The 24236-nt window shown below is 43.9% G+C and overlaps 1 protein-coding gene across 1 annotated transcript in view; it reads right to left on the bottom strand.

Annotated features, from left to right (window-relative positions):
- The window catches only part of LOC136841961 (vitellogenin-like), a 32812-nt gene extending 29634 nt beyond the window's left edge, over window positions 1-3178 (bottom strand). The window contains exon 1 of the mRNA XM_067109369.1: window positions 2470-3178. Within this exon, the coding sequence (XP_066965470.1) occupies window positions 2470-3178 (709 nt within the window). The remainder of the gene's footprint in view (window positions 1-2469) is intronic.
- Window positions 3179-24236: the final 21058 nt, after the last annotated feature.

The following is a 24236-nucleotide window of genomic DNA, read 5'->3' as shown; positions in this document are numbered from 1 at the left end:
ATTGGTTGCGTTTAGTCCGTATTTCTCTTCTTTTCTTTTTATGGTTACAGTCTTAGACACAATGTTGTATGTGACCAACCATTACTATTTCAGTTGAAAATAGCATATTAGTTAAACTGCCTGATCACATGAATATACCATTAAATAAAAACAGTTGGTCTCTATGTCTGCTAGCGCTGTGGATAGAAAAAAAAACTTTTATGGCAACCATTTTGTACGCCATCTTGGTTACAATTCATTTAGTAAGGGTTTTCAATAAAATGTGTGGTATGGAACATTTTTATAACCTAAAAGTCGAGGTTTAAAAAAAAAACTGGCATATTCCATCCAATACATGCTCCCAAACCAGTGAATCTCAACATAGATGGCGGCCATTTTTAAAAATAGCCGCCATCTTGGATTTAAGGTGGCCAGTTGCCCTTTTCTAAGAGGCGTAGTCTTAGGAATGTTTGTGCCAAATTTCATGCTTGTTTCACTATCTGAACGATTTTTACAGCAATCTGCTGCACTATATGCACATACATACATATACACATACCTATATACTGTATAGTATACATACCCATTATAGTAGTTATACACACAAACACACACAATCACACACACACACATAAGATGGATATATATTCTATATCATATATATATATATATATATATATATTTATATATATATATATATATATATATATATATATATATATATAATATATATATATATATATATATATATATATATATATATATATATTTTATATATATATATATATATATATATATATATATATATATATATATATATAATAATCTTGTAACCAAACGTTATCAATTCCTTACATATCCTGAGTAATATATTTTCCGCATATGTTACCGAAAATTTTAGTTGATAATAAGTCCACCGTCCCGTTATGCTGGTTCAGACCAGTGGACGGTGGACTTATTATCAACTAAAAACCCCCTCTTGTGACATATATGAAAATATATTACTTCTGAGGTAGAGTAATTGTGTATTAAAGTCGTTTGTCTGCTTCTGATTGTATATGAATCACTTTGATGTGATAAATAGTCATATATATATATATATATATATATATATATATATATATATATATATATATATATATATATATATATATATATATATATATATATACATATTTTATATACTAAAATTCCAGGTAACTACGTGTAAAATGAGAGCGAATGTTTTTACATGATTTACGCAGTACATACCTATTCCTGTATATACTTTCTCTTATCAAACCAATTAAATGTGGATCATCTAACAACAATCCAGATTTATAACTATACCAAAAACCAGATATAAAATCTGCTAATAATACATTTGCAGTGTTCCTATCTTTCAAACTATTTGTTTCAAAATCAAATTTTAGTACTTGAAGAAACTTCTTAGTTCTGACTTTACACAAAGCTTTAAACACTTTTTTTAAACCATTCTATTAACTTTTTATTCATTCTACAAAAATGAAATAAATGCATCATAGTTTCTTCTTCCCCACAAGTACTACATACATCATCTTGTACGATGTTCATCATATGTAATCTGTCCCGAGTTGGCAATACTCCATGTATATATTTATACAATACTTCTCGGACATGTGGCTCTATAAACTTGCTATTTACATTTACCCATATATTCTTCCAGTTACACGATGGGTAGTTAATTTGAACATTTGGCTTATAGTTATCTACCATTAAAAATCTATATACTTTGCTACTTTTACAATGCGGATACACATCCATCTTGATGACTAGTCTTAAAGTATTAATTATTTCTTCATAATAGGGGGTGGTTATTGCTGCAGCATCTTTAATTCCATTATCGCTCAATAAGTAGCTTCCTTTCATTTTACAGTAATACATCATTAGCTCATACCCAAACTCTTTTTTTGAAAAACTCTTATAAAAGTACAGAAGAGAACTGCCTTTACCTTATAGCCAATTTTTACTACTCCACTTCCTCCTAATCTTGGCAAACATGTTGTTTTCCTGCTAATTGGCTGGTAATTACCTTTCAATAAATACTTGAAAATACATTTTCCTATCTGCTTCTCAAAATTTTTTGGGATCGGTATCACATGGGCTATATACGAACATTTTGATAAAAACTTCATATTAATGACCAGAGCTTTTTGAAATATTGTTAACTTCCTATTGTGTGAAAAGCCGACCAATTTCACCACATTTTCTTTAATTTTGTTCCAATTTTCCTCCCTCGTTTTACAAAAATCATTAAAATAGGTTATACCTAAAATTTTACAGCTATCGGTTTGTATGTTCAAATTTTGTACTGGCCATAAGGTTCTGTTTTTCCATTGCCCTAACCTAAATATGCTAGTTTTATTCAAGTTAAGAGAAGCACTAGTAGCATCTTCATACATTTTTAAGATCTTAAAACTTTCTTCTATCCCTTCATCTCTACATACTACAATTGAGCTATCGTCTGCATACCTAAAACACAAATTCTTAGATTATTTGGCATTTCCGGAGAACATTTACCAACTCTTTGTTTCAACAATCTATACAATGGCTCTTGCGCTATTATGAACATAATCATCGACAAAGGACAACTTTGTCTGACTGATCTTTGAATGGGAAAAGGCTTAGTTAGGTTGCCATTAATACTCACCACACTACTTGCATTTGTGTATAGCATTCTTATCAGACCAATGAACTTAAAGGAAAATCCAAACCGTTCTAACACTTTAAACAAAATCCCCAAATCTACTCTATCAAAGGCCTTTGACCAATCTAAATGAATTAAAGCAGCTTGCATATCTTTCTCATTTATGTAATATATCATATCTCTCACCGTTGTATTTGCTTTTGTCATTGATCTTCCTGGGACACTACAGAACTGTTCAGGTGATATGCACAGTGGAAGTAACCTTTTTAATCCATTTGCAATTATCTTTGTAACTATTTTGTAATCAACATTTAGTAATGTGATAGGTCTTAAATCATCAATGCAATGTGAACTATCATCCTTCCAAAGTAATTTCAGTACTCCGTTGTTCATGTCAGTACCAGTCACAATATTTTTAAAGATATACTTAATTACATACTTAATTACATCTAAAAATTCTTTTATTATATTCCACATTTTCTTAGAAAATTCTACTGGTAATCCATCTTTGCCAGGTGCTTTTCCATTTTTCATCGGTGATATAACCTCCCATACTTCGTTTTCATTTACCTCTGCTGTTTATAACTTATTTTCCTCATTGCCTATCACAGACTGAATAACATCTAAAACTCTATTTTGAACCTGGGTATTACATTCATATTCATTGTACAATTTTTCATAGTACTCTACTGTATGTATTTCCATTGCTTTATTATCCGTTACATATACCCCCTCCTCAGTTTTTAATTTGGATATCATTGCCACAGGAGTCTTTTCTTTTCCTAACAGATAATGTAACATTTTTTCGCCTTAAATTCTTTCCTCTGTTCTTAATCTAACTTTTACCCCTTCACATATTTCATCTTCTATGGTTTTTATCGGTTCCTTTAATTCAGATATCTTTTCAAATTGACTGCCTGTAACATAATGATGATGATACAAATTCCTAAGATGTGCTTTCAATACATTTAATAACCCATACTTTTCCTGTGCCTCTTGCTTTGATGCTTTCACGAAAAAGCTCTTTATACACTTTTTTGTATATATCCACCAGTCAATTATATTGCCTATAAAATGGTTATCACTCTTTATCTTTAAATCGTTCCACATCAGTTGAAAGTTCCCATCAACAAGGTAACTCTCTAAAACCTTACAATTTAATTTCCAATATCCATGACCCCATTTCAGATTATCTATTTTAATACTAGTTTTTAAAATGTTGTGATCAGTCCCACTAATGGGAATGTTTAAAGTTTCGGTAACATTACAAGCTAAATCGCTTACATAAATTATTCTAGAGCCATAATTCCTCCTTATATATGTAAAGTCTACAAAATCGTTTTTCAAAACCCATACATCTTTTAACCTTAATGAATTTTTTAAGCTTATCAAGGCTTTAGACAAGAAACATTTGTCAGCTGTAGAGACAGCCCTTTGACAAGTTACACAGTTCCAGTCTCCTGCTATAACAACATTTTTCAAGCTATTTCGTGCAAAATATAACAAATCAGTATTAAATAACTCTTCTCTTTCTTTCCTTTTGTCCTTACCCGAGGGGCATGTATATACATTTATAACCTGGGATACTACTTCAGCAATACAACATTTCGCACTTAATATTTGGCCCTTTATATCCATCTCATTTTTCATGATTTTCACTTGCGATAGCTTGTTTATAAACACTGCAGTCCCTCCCTTTAATAAATGAGTTGAATTTAATATAACATGGCAATGTCTTTTAATATACTTTAGTCTATTTTTCTCTTTAACATTACGTTCTTCTACACATATTATGTCTATCTTATGCACAAGCATAAATTCAATGAGTTTAATCTGTTTATTCAAATTATTTAAACCGTTTACGTTAATAGTTATAGTATTTAAATAAATGAAAATCCCCCAAAAATAAGATGGATGCACTATTCTGTTCTCAAATTCAATTAATTTTGGACCGTTTAGCATCTCTCTTGTGTATGTCGTCATCTGAAGATTCTTCCTTTTTATCTAATTTCTCAATATTTTTCCATCTACACAAGTCATCTTTTTTCAGCTTCACACTTATTTTATCACCACGATTACCCATCATTTCACATTTGTCTGACTCAGATTCTATACATCCATTAATCTTGTAACCAAACGTTATCGATTCCTTCCATATCCTGTGTACTGGTCCTTTCCGCACCCTGCCAAACTGTTCTAGCTTCCAAATCCTCAGTCCTTATTTCCTCGTTATGTATTTCAGCCAGTGCAATACCTTCTGCAAAACCTTGGTCTTGTGACAGCTTTTTCCGTTCCTACCGTAATCTGTGTATCTGTCGTTTCGTCTGCTTCTGAATTTGGCATAGCTTTTTCTGGTTCCATACTCTCATCTTCAATATCTTGAATATCCTCGGTAATTACGACTTTGTTTTGCTCATTCCCAATATTACTTCCAAAATTTTTTACCGTTTCACCATTCATCAGGGGTCCTACTTGCACTTCCACCGCTGTACTGAGTTCATTGTTTCCTTTGTTTTCTTTTGTCGTTCCTTTATTCATGTCCGGAAAGTCCTCCTCAGTCCAAATATTTTTCCTTCCTAATATGTCTTTAAGAGGTGCAAAAGAAACGAGCAGGTAAAAAGTGAACTGCTGATTTATTCATGATCCAGGCAGTTTATATAGCAGCAGACTGGCGTCGCGCCGCGGAAAACAATGGAAGCAAGGGTGACCTGAGGTCGATAACAATTAACAATAAAATACAGCGAAAGAGTGCAATTTACAGTGTGAAAATAGACAGAATTAAAGTTGAATACAATCTTGATGCCTGCAAAAGAAGAAATACACGCTACATAAATTGAGGACAGATAAACAATTACATACATAGTTTAAATGATTGGGTTTTAGCGTGTGACCTGGCCTGTCAGGTGTGACGAATTGTAGATACAAAGAAAATGGGCCGTCACATGACTTTACAAAATACTCCCCAAAGACGTAGGTAACGCCTGATTAGTCGGTTATATCTGCTGGGGCGTTGAAGGGTGCCCCGGCTGCGTGAGGACAATGGAGGGACGTCCTGTGTGTGAGGGTGGCTGATTGCGGATGTGGGCGGCCTTTTCCGGGGGCGGCCGCGTGTCCGCTTCTTACAAGGGCCCGGTTGCGGCAGTGGCTGCGCTGGCGGAGGGTGTGGTGTGATGATGGCTGTGTCCTCCTCCAGGAGGGCAGGCTTGACTCGGTCGATTGACACCCAATCGTTCCTCCCGTGAAGTACGAGCAGGAACGCCTTGCTGTTCCGTTCCAGCACGCAGAAGGGCCCCCTGTAGCGCCTGGTCAGTGGCGGGCGGACGGCGTCATCCCTGACGAAGACGTGGGTAGTGGAGGCCAGCCCGGGCGGCGTGAAGGTGGCGGACCTGTCGGTGTATGTCCTCTTGCAGGGGGCGAACTTGCTGACGATTTCGCGAAGCCTCTGGACCGATGGGTTGTGGCGATCCTCTGTCACTAGCTCGACCGGGACCAACCCGAGGAGGACCCACGGCAACTGGTACTTCCAGTCCTCGGCGGTATAGCGGGCCATAAGGGACACCTTCAGGGACCTGTGAAAACACTCGACCAAGCTGTTGGCAGCTGGGTTGTAGGCCGTGGTGGTGTGATGAGCTGTCCCCAGCAGCTGGGCCAAGGTGGACCACAATTCGGACAGGAAGGCGGGGCCCCTGTCAGTTGTGATGTGGTCAGGGATGCTGGAGCGGCTGATCCAGCTGGAGAGCAGGGCCTTGGCGCATGCGCTGGCGATGGCTTCTTGCATGGACGTGGCTTCAGGCCACCTTGTTGAGCGGTCTACCACCGTCAGGAGATATCTGGACCCGCCTGACGGAGGAAGGGGCCTGACGACGTCGATGTGAACATGGCTGAAACTCCGCCCTAGCTGCAGGAACTCGCCTACCCCGGATTCGGTGCCGCCGCCCACCTTGCTGGTTTGGTAATGCAGGCTATGCCTCGCCCAGGTCCTCGCGTCCTTCTGCACTCCGTGCCAGACGAACTTCTCTGACAGCAGCTTGGCCGTCGTCCTGCCGGAGGGGTGTGACAGGCCGTGGATGATGTCGAATACCTGGCGGCGGCGGGAGGCTGGCACTAGAGGGCGGGGCTGGTCAGTGCTGACGTCGCAGAGGAGATTTGGGCCGCGGGGGCGAGGGGCACGTTCCTCCACTTTAGGGACATGATGGTGGTGCAGTAGGCTGGGGTCTCTGGGTTGGCGGCCTGCTCCCTGGCGAGGTCTTCATAGTTGATCCCCAGCTGCACCGCGTTCAGCTCGACTCTGGAGAGGGCGTCCACCACAGGGTTCTTCCTGCCGGGGAGGTACTTGACGGAGTAGGTGAACTTGGCGATGACCGAGAGATGCCACTGCTGCCTGGAAGACCACACGTCCTTGCTTGGTGAAGGCGTGGACCAGCGGCTGGTGGTCCGTATAGATTGTGAAGGGTGTGCTCTCCAGGAGGAACTTGAAGTGCCGGACTGCACGGTACACTGCACAGAGTTCCCTGTCGAAGGTGCTGTAGCGGGCCTCTGCAGTGTTGAACTTCTTGCTGAAGAAGGTGATGGGCTGGGGAGTGCCATTGATGACCTGCTCCAGGACAGCACCACAGGCGACGTTGCTGGCGTCTGTTGTCAGCTGGAGGGGGGGCGCTGGGATCCTGGTGGGCCAAAGCGGTTGCCTCGGCGAGGGCGGCCTTCATCAGGGAGAAGGCCTGCTGCTGGCTGGGTCCCCACAACACGGATTTTGGTTGGCCTTTCAAGGTCTCCGTCAGAAGGGCCGTGGTGTGTGCGATCCCGGGATGAACCTCCTGGAGTAGTTCAGCATCCCAAGAAACTCTTGGACGGCCTTGATGGAAGTGGGGACGGGGAACCTGGTGACGGCTGCGACTTTGGATGTGAGCGGACGGACGCAATCTGGAGATACCTTGTGGCCCAGGAAGTTGGCTTTCTGTACGTTCTTCTGCAGGCGCTGCAGGACTGCCCGGATGTGTTTCTGGTGCTCCTTGTGGGACCTGGGAAATATAAGGATATCATCTACGTAGCAGACACAGAACTTTAGGTCCCCCAGGATGCTGTCCATGAGCCGCTGGAAAGTTGGCCCAGCGTTCCTCAGGCCAAATGTAGAGAAGGCGAACATGTAGGACCCGAAAGGTGTGATGATGGCAGTCTTTGGTATGCCCTCTGGCGCGACCGGTACCTGAAAATAGGATTTCAAGAGCTCCAACTTAGTAAATATTTTGGCCCCGTGGAAGGAAGCCGTGAGGTCCTGCAAGTTTGGCGGGGATAATGGTCAGGTTCCGTTGCGAGGTTGAGCTGCCTGTAGTCGCCGCAGGTTCTCCAGGAGCCATCCGGTTTCTGCACCATGTGGAGGGGGGAGGCCCACGGGCTGGAGGCCTTCTTGCAGATTCCCATCTGTTCCATTTCGGCGAACGCGTCCTTAGCCTCCTGAAGGCGTTGAGGAGGAAGCCTCCGGAACTTCGCATGGGCAGGGGGGCCTTTGTTTTTATGTGGCGATATATGCCATGTTTGGCTGGGGCCCCGGACTTTTGGCAGAGCTCGGGCCTGAACACATCAGGGAACTCCGTCAGCAGCTGCGAGGACTGGTGGGGGGCGGCGGAGCAGATGGTGGGCGCCTTGGGTCCCGTTGCCAACGGGAGGGACTGGCAGGAGTCTGTGTTGAGGAGGCGCTTCCGACCAACGTCGAGTGCCAGCCCAAAGTGTGCCAGGAAATCCGCACCCAGGAGCGGGGTCCTAACGTCCGCGACGACGAAGTCCCAGGAGTGCCTCCGGCCAAGGATGGAGATCGACAGGGGCCTAGTTCTGTAGGAGAGGATGGGGGACCCGTTGGCGGCCGTCAGGGGTCCTAGCGGGTCCAGTTCCCGCTATTAATCGGTCCTCTCTAGATGCTGGGAAGATTGATCTAACGGCCCCCGTGTCGACCAGCATCATCCTGCCGGAGACGGTGTCGTGGACGTAGAAGCCTACTGGTTCTGGGGCCCTGGGTTCTTCTGCTGTCATGGCGGCCTGTCCTGCTGGCCGCCGCCTCCCCCGTTTTTTGAACGGGTGAATGAACAGGGCGGCAGGCAGTTCCGGGCATCCTTGCCAAACCGCCTGTGGTAGTGGCAAAGACCCGGGGAATTCCATCTGCTGGGAGGCGCTGGGCGCCTCCTGGTGACGGCGTTGACCTCTTGCTCTGCGCCCCCCTCCTGCTGGACGATGCTGACTGGGAGTGTGGGCGCTGGTACCCGCTTCATTGCCTTCACAGAATCCATCAAGTGCTGTGCTGTGCGAATCAGGGCTTCGAGGGGCATCGCGTAGGCCTCAGGGATTTGTGTGCGGACCTCTGGGAGGAGCTGACGGGGGAGGAGCTCCCGCGACAGGCTTATTTTGTGCTTTTTTTTACTGCTGTCGGTGTCTGGGAGGGTGAGGAGGTCTTGGATCATGCCTCATGACTCCATGACGCTCTGATCCTGCCGCGGGTTGATGGCGAAGTTGAGGGTGCGGGCGGCCCGCTCGATAACCGGCAGGGAGCATGTCTTGAGGAGGGTTTTCTTCAGGAGGTGGTAGGTAAGGGGGCGTGCGTCAGACACCCACGGGACGAGCTTCCTGTAGATCTCCTCCGGCAGGGCATTAAGTACTATATCTGCCTGCAGCACCTTGTCGTTAAGATCCGCAATCCTGAACTGGCTCTCGGCCCTGTAGAGCCACGCCGACGGATTCCCCTGCGTGAACGGCGGCAGCTTTATGGACAGGGCGGCCCTTGATTGTCCCGCCGGGCTGGGGAGAGTGCGGGGTGCGGGCAGGGGTGTGGAGGAGTGTGAGAACCTCAGCACGGGGACGGGCGTGGGTGATATGGGAGGGAGGTAGACCTCCAAATCTGCAAGGTCAGCGGTTAACTGAACGAGGGAAGGGATGTCCGCGTCCATACTCGCTCTTTGCCCTCTTAAATGGAGTAGGGTACTGGCGTCAAAACGCACTTGGGAGCGCGCCATGTGAGTTCGCTAATGACGCTGGTGATTTTGCCGACGAGAGTCTGCACGCCCAAATGCTGGTTCAGCGCCGTGATTAGTCCGCTAAGGGCATGAGTAAGCTCCTGAAGCCAAGACTGAGTGGCTGTATGGGTCCGCTAATGGCTTCGGGAACCACTCCGGGGTCACCACTTTAAGAGGTGCAAAAGAAACAAGCAGGTAAAAAGTGAACTGCTGATTTATTCATGATCCAGGCGGTTTATATAGCGGCAGACCGGCATTGTGCCGTGAAAAACAATAGAAGCAAGGGTGACCTGAGGTCAATAACAATTAACAATAAAATACAGCGAACGAGTACAATTTACAATGTGAAAATAGACAGAATTAAAGTTGAATACAATCTTGATGCCTGTGAAAGAAGAAATACACGGTACATAAATTGAGGACAGATAAACAATTACATACATAGTTTAAATGATTGGGTTTACGTGACCTGGCTCGTCAGGTGTGACGAATTGTAGATACAAAGAAAATGGGCCGTCACCAAAGAAAACTTGCTCAGCAGGGACTTTACAAATAGCATGATCAGCAGAGACTGTACAGATGACTTTACATGTCTACAACACAATCATTAGCCAGATATCCTTCATTACCACATTTATAGCATGTTTGTTTCTGGCCGTTGTGTAGAAACGAAATATTATGCCCAAGTATATAAACAGAAAGCGAAATGTTCTCTCTTATCTTCATTTTTGCTGTCCTCGTTCCATTTAACATTCCCTCAAAAGGACCGTGTGCATAACTGTTATTCTTGATTGATTCTACTTTGCCATATTTACTTAGAATCATAATGATTACTTCATCGTCCATTTCATATGGGGCATTCCGTATTGAGACATTTGTCGTCCCTGAACTGATATTGATAACTTTACCAGTTTCCATTTTGCCATTTTTTATCACTTTATCCTCATAAGCTCGCACCACATTCAGAAAGGTTTCGTTTTCAAGAAATTTCACAACTACTTTCTCTTTGGTTCTGAACCCCAACAATCTTCCTACTTTCTATTTTCAACATATCAAATAGGACTTTCCTAGTTAATTCAACTGACGCATAAGTTGAAAACTAAAGTCCTACGGAGTCCTGCCTCCGAAAAGGTTTATAAGTGTCCATTTTCAACCGGGCTTTTTCTTCACATCCATTTTCTAATTACACGTTTTTCTCCCAATAGATGGCGTTGGTGTCGCCAAACCCCAGCCAGTGTTACCTGCCCTGGCTGGGACTTTCCTAGTTACTACAAACCTTGTTTCACTCCTGGATTTTAATTATAATACAAAAAAAGCATTAAACAGTTATGTCACTTAAATCACTGCATGCTCACTTACATCCCAGTCCAATTTTGTAACCGAAACCTTCATTCTTGTTCGAAAAATCGGCCAAAATAAGCAGGACGGATGACACGCTTGTTTACACGACAGCGATTCTTCTTCTTCCACTTCTATTTAATTAAAGGAAATCCATATCCTGCTACAATTCTATTTTAAACTACTACCAGATTTGTGACCTCTATACCATTTCATGAATCAATCTACGCATGTGCGAGAGGTCAAAATTCTCCCACCAAAAAGTTTCTCCAGCCACTTGAAAACGGGCTGCTCTCCCCATGTTTGGCTTAGGAAAAACTGGGTGAAGTCTGTCATCTGTACAAAGGATTTCCAAGTGAATTTTTTTGTGTGTCTTTAACAACTTCCCGAACCATTTTTTTTTTTTACCTCCACCTAGGGTGGAGGCACCCCTCATGCCTTGTCCGATAGGTCCGGCGGGTGCATGGGAGGTTCAAACTGTTAATAGATTTTTCCTTTCAGGTGGTAAGTGCATCAGTCTAGCTATTTTTAGTATTAACGTACCTTGACTTTAGATTGTTCAGATTTAAAGTAACGTAACTTTTATATTGATCGCTTAAGAATTATTCTAGAATTTTGCAGCTGTCAGTGAAGACCTTTTAACTCATATTGCAATTAGTTTTTGAACAGTACAGTAGTTAATGTAATCTTCTAAATATGTCTTTAGATATTAGTTAATATATCTTTTAAGATTCCAATTTCCTAACTCGGCAATAATTTTAATTTTGCATCTGTGCTTATAAGGTGGTTTAACTCCGGTGTTTTCAGCAAGAAATTAACTAAGTTTTTAGCAATGCACTGGTTTTAAAAATGAAGATTTAGCGTCTTTTAATTTAGATAATTTAAATTTTTAACATTTGAAATTTTAAATTAAGGTATAAATGCTGTTAATAGTTTGCATCTTAAGCCAAACTCGTGCTAATCATACAGTGAACAGGCCTGTGTTTTCAGTTGAGTACAATAGACAGATACACTATTTTATACAATCAGCGAGTGATGCCAGAACGTGCTCTCCTCTTAAACTTGACAAACTGGCTTTTTGTAATTTTGCTCGGCGGCTCTATACGTCGTGACGATTGATGCGGTCGTTTTGCTGGTTGAAGGTCATTCAATTGTTAGCGCTTTTTCGTGCCTCCCGTTCTTTGGTTTGCTAACACTTTATTTATTTATTTTTTTTTTTTTTGGTTAAAGGTTTGAGTGGCTCGTTGGTCTGTACAGAAGCAAATTGGATCTGTCGTGAAGGCTTCAGTTCATCTTGGTTAATAAAATCTTATATGTTACTGACCAAAGGAATTATTGCTGTAATTTTTTTATTTGTAATAAGTACAAACATTTCTGCCGTAGTTTTTTTGCCTTTGCAGGCTGTGGTTTGGATAGTTGAGACCGCTATTCAAGAACTCCGGTGTTCGTTGCTTTTACAACACAATGTTTAAATGAGGTGAGACAGGAGCCTGGCGTTACTGATATATTGCACTTCATGCCAGAAGTTGTCGAGCTTTGATTAAAAAGTTTAATTAGTTCTAATTAAATGATTTTTTTAATAACGATCACGTGTAAAAATAACCTCCTTACCTTCACTGATAGAAATTGCAGACTTAGGTTTTCTTGCCATAAATTCGCAAATTAACTACGTAAAGAACGTTAGCAGCTTATCTTGACCGGATGCAGTCTTAAAATCCACAAGGTTTTAGAATACCGGTATAAAGTGGCTTAATGTAAGCTAGAAGACCATCGGTAAAGCCTAATGCCACTATAAGTTGGTAATATTTAAGGAAATAGTTCTGGTGTTTTACTCTTGGTAAAACTTGCGGTAAATTAACTAAGCAAATGACCATGTGGCGGAATTCAAACCCACAAACAAAACAACGAACAACACTCACCCCGATCTTCGGTTGCTGGAGATGGATAAAGGTCGCCGTAACAACCACAACCGCAAACAACCACAAACACAACAAGGAAATACAAAAAAAAGAAACAGAACACACACACAAATAAACAGCACACCAACAAGAAAACCAACAACTCCCGGAAAAGCATACGACAAAACTGTCCCACACAAGAACCACTGACCAGCACTAGCTCTGACTAAAGACTCACTCCAAAACCGAAAAATCCTTCACATATTCCACAGACAGACAGCGCCGTAAACAAACTAACGACCTCATCCCTCTTCCAACAACCGAAGCACTCACTAACGACAATTACACTCGCTCTCTCTCTCTCTCTCTCTCTCTCTCTCTCTCTCTCTCTCTCTCTCTCTCTCTCTCAAAAACGTTGGGAAATGCTAAATACAAACAAATTTATTCATCCTCTATAATTCTCCCCCTTTTAGCATTTCCCAACCAACACCTTTCACACTGCATTCAAATCGCCTTACGCAACACCCATGGATGCTCACTAGCAGGTCCTTTAGAACGCGTTCGCGGGCACGCAATCATTCTCTCAGACTCGCTCTCTCTTCCAGCAACATTCAGATTTACATTTTCTCCTCCATTCTCTCTCAGATTCACGCTATCTTCTTCACTATTACCACTCTCAATTTCATCCACAATCTCATCTATACCCTCTAACTCGTTCCCAAATACCTCCCCCAATTCTTCAACTAACCCATCCCATTCGCTCATTGACCTTTCCAATTCTTGCAACGATTCATTCATGCTTTCAATCACTCGTCTATCACTGCTACGCTCTCTTACTCTTACACTTTCGCTCACCTCCAACCGTTCACTTACCCCTACACGTTCAGTCAACTCAGTTATATCAAACCCGCATATGCTAGCCTATACGTTCTATTCATACCATCCCATTCATCCGTATTACACGCTTTATTACTCATTTTCACTTTGGTACTCACACCCCTATCACACAACTTACGACCATTCAGTTTACTTACGTTCTTCCCTTTCTTACGTTTCCTACCATACTCTATCAAAACAAATTGCTGATCCTCCATACACAAGCTCTCATGCATACTTGGTTCACCCACATTCGATTTCAGCCATTTATACACCCCATTCTCTCTCACATATTCCGGTACATCCTTCCATCTACGCAATTGGTTATGATGCGCTCGTATTTCTCTCACACTACCATCTACACATGCTTCCCCTACAACATAACTAAGCCCACTGGGACCAACTTCCAACACTTCATACGGACCCTCAAATTTTTCACGCACTTTATTTACATTCAACCGCCCTTTCTCGACTACTTCTTTCAACACTTTCTCGCCCACCTTGTAACTTTCAAACCTCTCATGCGCCTTCTTCCATACCTCCTATCATTCTCAGATATACCCAATCTCGGTCTCACTATCTTTTCAAAATTTAATACATATTTACACGGAGACATACCAATACCCTTATGCACGGTGGCGTTGTATACCCACAACGCTCGCCCAACATTTACATCCCAATCATTATCTCATTCACTCATCATACGTAATATCTCTGTCAACGTTCTCACCGTTCGTTCCGCCAATCCATTCGCACTGGGCATATACGGCGTAGAGTACACATGCTCTATGCCCCAATCACGCAACATTTGCTCAAACTCCCATCCAACAAATTCAGGCCCATTGTCACTCAACATTCGCGTCGGCTTGCACACACATTGGCAACATCACTTGACCCACCATTCTCGCTACAGTCTCACTCTTTTTGTTCCGAATCGCTACTGCATATGCAAACTTACTCAAATGATCTACCATTACAACCATTCCCACATGTCCTCTAGCAGTCACAGGCAACGACACACAATCAATCACAACCATCTCAAATAACTCTTTCATCTGCAATCGCAACACAGGTGGATTCGCATGCACACTCTGATACTTACCCTTCTGACAGTCCGCACACGTAATCGCTACATCCGCACAAATTCTACTCAATCCAGGCACATACAATCTCTCTCTCATACATTCCCATAATTTATTTTTTCCCCAGATGCCCAAGCCTATCATGCACCAATAAACACATACCCACGGCTGCGTCTTCCGAAAATACTGGCGCATACACTTCCCATCCCATATTCATTCCTGATGCAAAAATAAACTATACCTTTACATACAACAAATCTCTTAGCACTTCGCTTATACACTTCTAACTCAGACGGCCAACTTCCTACTCTTACACCCCTAACACACACTCTCTTAACATATTTATTTTCATGCACTGATTTTGCATCTGCTTAATTTCCTCTTCACTCAACAAATCATTTTCACTCCTTGCAATATCTACCATACCTACAAAAATAGTTTTAGACACATCCTCCTTTAACCTTCGTTATTTCCTGCCGCCCTTTCCTAAAATTCCTCCCGACATCCACACTTATATCATGCATTCTCATAAAATCAATTCCTAATAAAAACATGTTGGCATATCATTCTCATCCATGACTACAAAATTATGTATTATTTCAAATCCCCCTAACTGAATTTTTAATTGTACCTCCTCCCATACTAACACACTCCCTTGTCCCAAACCATGTATCCTTACACTCGTTGATTTTCTTTTTATATCCCAATCGCACCTTTCCAATTCACTAACTACTGTACTACTCACTAACGACACTTGTGCTCCCGTGTCTACCAAACTACAATATTCACTCTGATTCACCACTACATTTGTTACTAATTTACCTTTCGCTTCATGCATACACGCTCTCACGGCTACATTCACCTGCTTAGCTTCCTCACAACCATCCTCATCGCATTCATCTTCAACAATATCCTCAACCCTACCCCTTATTCCCTCATTTTCCCCACGATCACCTTTCTTAACCAGCCAGCTACAATTATCCTTTCCACATCTAAAACACTTCGCTCGACTTCCACTCATCGACCTTCCCCTTTGTACACTACTATCCCTAACCCGTCCAACCTTTGTTCCCTTACAAACCCACCATTCATCCTCAATGGCACCTCCACATTACTTGCTCTTACACTCCTATCTATTACACTATCTGCCATTCTCATTGGGCCCTCAACACTGCATCCCTAAAGCTTCCAAACTCTGGCACTCTCTCATCTACCCCAGCCCTTACACTTTTGCACTCCTTAGCATTCCCCATCTCCTCCAACTGACTCCTCAACTCCAAATTCTCACTCCTCAGCCTCCCATTCTCCTCCTCCAGCCTACCCTGGAGTTCCCTAGCCACCCGGGTTCCTCTCTCAGTTTCTCTATCTCACTCATCCTGACCTCTTACTCTCACTCTAGCCACCACAAACAATCCTAATAGCAATTATACAACAGCCCCACGTTGGGCGCCAAATTAATGTGGCGGAATTCAAACCCACAAACAAAACAACGAACAACACTCACCCCGATCTTCGGTTGCTGGAGATGGATAAAGGTCGCCGTAACAACCACAACCGCAAACAACCACAAACACAACAAGGAAATACAAAAAAAAAGAAACAGAACACACACACAAATAAACAGCACACCAACAAGAAAACCAACAACTCCCGGAAAAGCATACGACAAAACTGTCCCACACAAGAACCACTGACCAGCACTAGCTCTGACTAAAGACTCACTCCAAAACCGAAAAATCCTTCGAGAGTCACAAACTGTGGTGGATTAAGTTGTTAAATCCTGAAAGCCCATAAATGGTAACAAATAGCCAAAGTAACTGAAGGCAGTTAGCAAGGCACTCAAGAAGCCTTAATATCAAGCAATCTAAAACTAACTTATGCCTGGGGACTTGATCCACGTCCTAAGTCTCTGTAGGAATGCATTTCCATACGGAGAAGAATTCTTTTTAGACGAAGGTTATCAGTTATGGATTTACCAAGCAACTTTTCGAGGTAGTTTTATGCTGAGCAATATGTCAGTCGGTAATTTGTCTTGATCGAGTAATTGAGGACGCGTTCTTTCATATTTTAAAGCAATAAAATAGAAATAAGTAAAATCCACGGATTGAGTAGTCTTCACTATTCTCGCTTTGAGTGCCTCACTATATGATAGGAGGGCTTCACCTTTCCTAGGGTATTATAACACATATATTGTTTTACATTCCCTGGTTAATTTCATAAGCCTATATGACCATCTGACACCAATACACCAGACCTGCGGTTTGATACAGTAGTGCGTGAAATTGACAGAATGAAGCTGAATGAGCACTGAAGACAATTCACTTACAGGTTCAAGATCTTTTCACTAAAAATATAGAAGTATGAAGTAAAAGCTGTAAGTTGGCCTCCAAACTCTTAGAGAAATATCATTACAGAATTATCTTATATTAGGAAAATATGCAAAGTTAAGTTTATTCAGAAGTACAATTTCTTGAACCGATAATGCTGTTAAACTGAATTCGTGTCAGTTGTATCACTGATATTTTGCAATAGCAGATACTTTTACACATTCCTTAATTTTTAAAAATGAAAGTCTTTTGATTATCAGGAGTGTGTTGGCTTTTGAGTGAAAGTAAAATGTTTTCTGTAAAACGAAGAAAGCTTTCATCTACGCCTGGGTGATATGTTCAGTTACAAAGAGTAATATCGATTTCTGTAGATAACAAAAGTTCATCTTAAACTGAGCAGAAGACATGATCTAATGAAAGGTAGCAAGTGCACGGTTGACTTACATCCATGTTGATGTCATAACACCACTGGAGTTTTTAGGGACTAGTTTTTTACGACTGTTGTTAAGTAGCAGCTAAACTTATTCCCGAACCTTCTGAGCTCCGACCCGGCTTTGCGGCAGTTCTCACGTTATTCCATGATGACGCTAAACAGCCACAAAGAATGTGAGTACGTACTTGCGTTTGATCTATTTTTAATATAGTAACTGACAGTTGTTTAAATTCTTTTACTCGGCTATATTGTTATTAAAATGGATAAGCTTCCAGCCTTCACTAACTTAACGCAGATGTCTTTGATACAATAGGAATGTAAGACCAGTAACGTTAATGTTCAGCTAAGACAACAGTACTTCCCGTAATTACGGCGATGAATGAGCAGTTTTCCCATTCCTTAATTTTCAATACCGTAGAAATGCACAAACATGTCCTTATATAATATGGTTGTATACTGGGTTAAGAAATTTCCTTATATAACATGGTTGTATACTGGGTTAAGAAGGAAAGGGAAGGTCCTAAATAAAGGTTTTCCCCGTAGGGAGTTAGTGCCGCCAGTGCACTTCATGCGGTGCACTGTAAGCATTAATTAAGGTTTTCTGCAGTGCACCTTCGGCCCCTAGCTGCAACCCCTTTCATTTCTTTTACCGTACCTCCGTTCATATTCACTTTCTTCCGTCTTACTTTCCACCCTCTCCTAACAATTGGTTTATAGTGCAACTGCGAGGTTTCCTCCTGTTACACCTTTAAAACCTTTCTACTCTCAATTTTCCTTTCAGCGCTGAATGACCTCGCAGGTCCCAGGGCTTGGCCTTCGGCCAAAATGCTATATTCCATTCCATTCCTAAATAAAGGTTTTGATAATCAGAGTGCATTTGATATATAACAACGTATTAGCTTCTTATTGCCCAAATATCATAGCCTTTATGGTCTTGATAGCTTTTACACTACTAACAAGAGCACCAGGTTCATAAACACACCCAAAGACAAATCTTCAAACGTTTAAGTGGCCAACAGTGATGCAATCGTTTGTGCTGTTACCGTAACACCGTCAGCTACCCAACTGGTGAGGGGAGTAGAATGATCATTCTTACCTGGTGATATCCAAGTCACAGAATAACGCTGACAGTAGGTTTGTGTAAATGTCATTAAAATCCCGGAAGGTTTTGTAATACCTGGAGAACTGAAGCCCAAATGAACCTTAATAGCAAGCAACTTGAAAGGGAGATGAAAGAGGATGCTGGCCGCTGTCAGCGTCATGGAATACCTTCCAGTGCTGATTATGTTGATTAACAGCCAAGTCGATAATTGGCTAATTTATCCTCCAATGCAGATGTCTTTTGCCTTAGTTGCCAAGCGAGACTAAAAGGCCATAGGGGAATAAAACTGCCAAGTGATGTAAATTATGAACCTAACTATAATGAGTTCAAATTAACGTAAAAGATATTCAGAAAGTTATGTAATAAAGTGTGAACATTGTGTTGTAACAAAACTAAACGAACACACGAATAACGATGTTTTCTGAGTCCAGTCCCGTGTCAGCCGGTGAAATTCCATTACAGCACGAATTTCTAGGTATAACAATGCTAGATATACCAGAGAAAAAGAGCTTTCAGGAAAGCTGGGGTTACTACCCCAGTCGATCGTCTTTTAGAAGACGTCGGTATAATGAAGGGTGAGTGAAATACCACTACCACGGAAATATACTCGAAAGATCTCTCCTTATCAAAACCCCGTAAAGAGCGCGGTGAGCCGTTACAGCTCCCACACTCAACACCCGCCAGGACGGCGACACCAGCGCCACCTACTTCATTCCATTTTCTAGCACGTGATACGTTCGTTTCTTTTGTGTGCTCGTCCCCTTTTTTGGATTGTTTTTTCATCATCTGCAATGGCATCGAGCACCTTTTCCATCTCTAAGTTAAGTACCATCTTCTTGTGGGGTTTTTGATCTGTTTTTGGCTGTTTTGGTCTCGTATTTTCATAAATATGGGGATCTTCTTATGACGCCACGGCGTCCCTGTCAGCCATGTCGACATGAGGCTTACTCCTTCTGTTCTTTCGGTTGGAGTTGTCTCCTCGTCGCTATATATAGATTTTAGCCCTTGAATTCCTTCCTGGTGGTTCCGTGCGGTGGCTCCCCCTCCAATTTTAGTTTTGTTTTGCATTTTTGGCCTGTCGGCCTCTCTTAGGTGATGCTCCGTCCAAGTACCCCCACCAGGTTGGGTTCTTTTTCATTTAGTCTCAATAGGCTATTATTTTATACTTGAAGATGGTGCTCTTCTTTTAGTTTTAGTATTTTTAATTTATTTTGTTTATTGTTTTTGGTTGTGTGGTTTACCTCTAGTGGGCCTCCCCCCCGAGGTAGGCTACACTCCCTGTGAACGTATTTTTATTTTGATTGTTTTTATATGATGGTTGTAGTGTGGGCTCCATCCCTTGCCCTGGGTGCGGAGATCAGGTTGAGGGAGTTTTGGTTGCTGTTTCCTCCGGGATCGTTTTACGGGGTCAGAGTGAGCCCCTTAGTCCTCTTCCTCCAATTTTGGGGGAATCGAGTTCTTTGGATGTGTTTCCTCTAGGCTAGTCGCCTACTTATCCCCTACTTCTCGTTCCTAGTTGGCTCTCAGCACAAAATTTCTCTCCCTGTTGGTTCCTCCTCTCCTTTACACCCCTTTCTCCTTCCTAACCTATACTAGGTTTGGTTTATATTAGGCTACGCCTGGGGAGGAGTTGGGCTTTGGGCTGTGTAGCTCCTGGAGTAGGCTACCCTTCCAACAGGGAAGGATGCAGTTGAGCGGGTGTCATGTTCTCCTTGTCTCCTGTCCCTTCCGGGTAGCCTGCTCCTCCTTCACTACCTCCCTCCCTCCCCTCAGCTTTGCGACTCGTGCGGGTGACGCTAGATGGCGTTTTCTCGAGTTCAGGGACTCCTCCTATTGGTAGAGGGATTGCTCCCTCCCATATCGTCCCCAGCATCGCTGTGGTGGGGTGGGTGGTTTTAACTCGGCGTGTTGAATCCTGTCTCATACCTCATCTCCCCATCGGGCCACGGGTTAGCGTGAAGGTGTGGCCCGCCGTATGTTATGAACATAGACACTTTACCCGTTTGTTTCTCCGGGCGGGAGGTGATGGTGGGATGATTCTATGTCACGCAAGCGTAACGGACTCCTCCGGTCTCCGGAGTATTACCATCACTTGTTATTTTTATTGTTGATTATTGTTATTATTATTTTGTTTTATCATATACGTGAATCCGGTCCCACACCTGGGCTCCGCCGTTATTTTCTGGCAGCCCTTATGGTTGGTTCCTGGTTTCTCGTTCTTCATTCCCGGAGTCTTCCGGGGTCTGAATCCTTACCTTCCACTCTGTGCATTTAAAGCTTATTGGCCCAGTTTATATGGGTAGTTCTTCTACGCCGGAGTATTCCGGTTGTAGTTGAGTTTCCCGGCCTTGCCGACATTATTTTGCTTGGAGTGTGAGGTTCATGTACTTTTTACCTTTACAGACTGTTCGCTGTGAGGAGCAGTGTGTACCGCCTCCTTCAACAACCCTACGGACACGTAGTTTGCGGACCCACGCTGGTTGTGCGGTCCGACTTGATGACCTGGTTGTTTGGCACCCGATGGCTGTGAGGTTTGCTTTTGCCTCTCTCCTCAACCATCCAGGATGAGTCGGTAAGTGAAAGTCTTCTTTCCTCCGGTCCATGCTCCTCATGCGATATGTTGTTTATATTCTCCGTCTGACTCTTCATTCCTGACTAACTGTTGGTTTCCTTGCAGGCGGACGAAGCTTCCAAGAAGTCTGCCTTGAATCCCTCCGGGCCTGGGTGGCTGGGTTCGGCAGGAATGTTCCGTCGAAAGCCCTCTACGTCCTCGACGCCAGGTTGAGGGACTTGCTTTACCCCGGCGCACGGGTGGCGGCTGCAGTGCCAGAAGACCTTGCCACCCCTATCATTCCAACAAATCCGTGATGCGACCCAGCCACCTCAAGTGGACATCATGTACGCCGAGGTCTCGGAGGATGTTGCCGCCCTAAATCTCGACTTGGAACCGATGAATACGGAGCAGGACCAGGTGGTAAGTGGTGAGGTAAGTGAGGATATTGGGGCGGGCCCCCTTTGTTTGACTCCTGCTTCATCTGTCTCTTCGTTTGCAGGTTTTGTGAAGTCTTCCTCTTTGGGTGATAGAGCTCCGTCTGCTATCCCCAAGTTGAAGAAGACTTCATGGAAGGTGAAGGCTACAAGTCCTCGACTTCCAAGAAGGCATCGCCCTTCCCCGTCAAGGCTAAGGTTTCAGGACCGGTAGCCTCGGGAGTAAATCTGGTTCCTCCGGCAAAGGCGCGAGTAAGAGGGCTGCAAAATCAAGCCCTCCTCGCCAACCTTCTTTTGATGCGCAGAGCCCTTGCCACTGAACTGTACAAAAAGTTCACAGAGGACCTAGATTCTAGGTTTGAGAAGATCTCAGATAAGTTTGCCAACTATGACAATATACTGGCAGGTTTGGCTCGCCAACCTAGGCAGAACCGCAGTATTCTATCCCCGACACTGCGGACCTCCCGCGTTTGATGTCGGAAACCCTTGGCGGTTACGCACTCCGGGCCATCCAACATGATGGCAAACTTACCTAAACAGTCTGGGCACGAGACGGTTGGAGGAGTTGGAGTTCTTCCCCCCCGATCTCTTGCCTCCTTATCCTGGCTTCGTAAGGCTTACTGAAGAAGCCTGGATTCGGTCAGACAAAGGTACCTAGGGAGACTGTCATCATCCCTAGGGACCAGGCTCAGTCGGCTCTCCTACGCACTCTGACGGAGTGGCAGGCAGTGAACACAAAATTGACCCCTTTCAAGGGCAATTTCACGATGTTCACCCTGGGAGAAGATCTTCCCACTCCTTGCATGGACAAAGTTGCTCTGGCTACGCCCGAGCATGCTTTGACGGCAATCCTTTCCTCAATTAAGGGAAACAGACCCTACTTCCCTGGTATTCCCAGGAAGTAATGAGTTCTGGGTGGGCGCCCGTCCACTTTCACTGTAGGCAAGCTGGACCCTCTTTGCGCTTCCACGCAGTTTAGCGAACAGCTCCCTAAGCTGCCGGAATCTTTGTTGAAAGCGGAGTTTGAGGCCCGGACTAAGTTAGCCCGGTCCTTGAGCTCCGGCTGTCTTACTGAGGCTACTGCCGTCTCCGGCTCGGACGAACCCTTTTTCCAGGTCCTAGCTAAATCTTTCCTGGCAGAGCTTCCAGTTGACTTATTTGAGTTTATTATGGCTAGACTGGAATGCAGAAAATTTATTTTTACTGACGCTACAATCCGCCACGAGCCTAACAAGCTCATTAAAAGCTCGATCTGGGGACCTAACCTCTTCCCTGAAGAGGAGGTTACATCCGTCATGTCTGAGGCTACACGGGCCAATCAGAGTCTGCGCGCTCGGTGGGGAATTCCCACTTGTAAGCGCAAGACCCCAGAATCGGCCGGCCCCCAGGCGAGGGAGGCAAAAGGTTCAGGAGACATAAGAGGCCCCATCAGGCGGTGGTCCAAGCCGTCCCCGGTCTCGGCAGTGGCCCAGCCATCTACCTCTAAGTCCCAACCCCAACAGTACGTGTTGGTCCAACCAGCTGCGCCCCTATGTATCCTCACCAGCATACAACCCTACATATGAAGGCCGTGGATTTTTTTCACGGCCTCAATAGGGTTGCAAGGGGGAGGAAGGGCAAGGCCCCACAGAGGAAGGCCTAACACCACCCCAAGAGGAAGACCTGGACGTGGTAGGGGAACAAACCCGCTCCCTCCCACTGAGAGAACGAGGTAGGCGGTCGCCTGTTTTGGTTCAGGGACCAATGGACCTTCAGCCCTTGGGCACACAGCATTGTGTCCAAGGGACTGGGGATGGAGCTGGATCAAGAATCCCCCTCTAAACAGATTTTACCAGCCACCCACATCAATCCTACAGGATTATGTAACAGAATTGCTCAACAAACGAGCAATAAAGAAAGCAAGGCACCTAAAGTTTCAAGGCAGGCTATTCACTGTCCCCAAAAAGACTCGATCAGCAAAGAGTGATCCTGGATCTGTCGCGTCTAAATCTCTACATAAAATGCGACAAGTTTCGCATGCTTACAGTAGCTCAAGTTCGGACTCTACTTCCGCGTGGAGCCGTCACCACCTCTATCGATCTTTCAGACGCTTTATTATCACGTCCTGGTTGCGCGGAACTTCTCTCAGTTCCTCGGTTTCAGACTCGGAATCAAGCCTACTCCTTCAGGGTCATGCCCTTCGGTCTGAACATTGCACCCAGGATATTCACCAAGCTGGCGGATACGGGTAGTACAGCAGCTCCGGTCCCAAGGAATTTCCCAGCAGCGTATTTGGACGATTGGATAATCTGGGCTCCAACTGTTCCGGAGTGTCAAGCCACGTCCATAGTCACCAATTTCCTAGAGTCATTGGGTTTCAGCTGAACAGGGAGAAGTCCCGCCTGACTCCGAGTCTCGGTTTCAGTGGCTGGGTCTTCAGTGGGATCTGTCCTCCCACACGTTATCTCTCCCTCCTTCCAAGAGGAAAGAGATAGCATCTCTCACCAAGAGGTTTCTCAAAAATCCGTCGGCATCCCGTCGGTCCCAGGAAAGAGTCCTCGGGTCTCTTCA

The sequence above is a fragment of the Macrobrachium rosenbergii genome, chromosome 9 (genome assembly GCF_040412425.1).
Source record: "Macrobrachium rosenbergii isolate ZJJX-2024 chromosome 9, ASM4041242v1, whole genome shotgun sequence".
Lineage (NCBI taxonomy): Eukaryota > Metazoa > Arthropoda > Malacostraca > Decapoda > Palaemonidae > Macrobrachium > Macrobrachium rosenbergii.
This window is presented reverse-complemented; position numbering and strand designations above follow the sequence as displayed.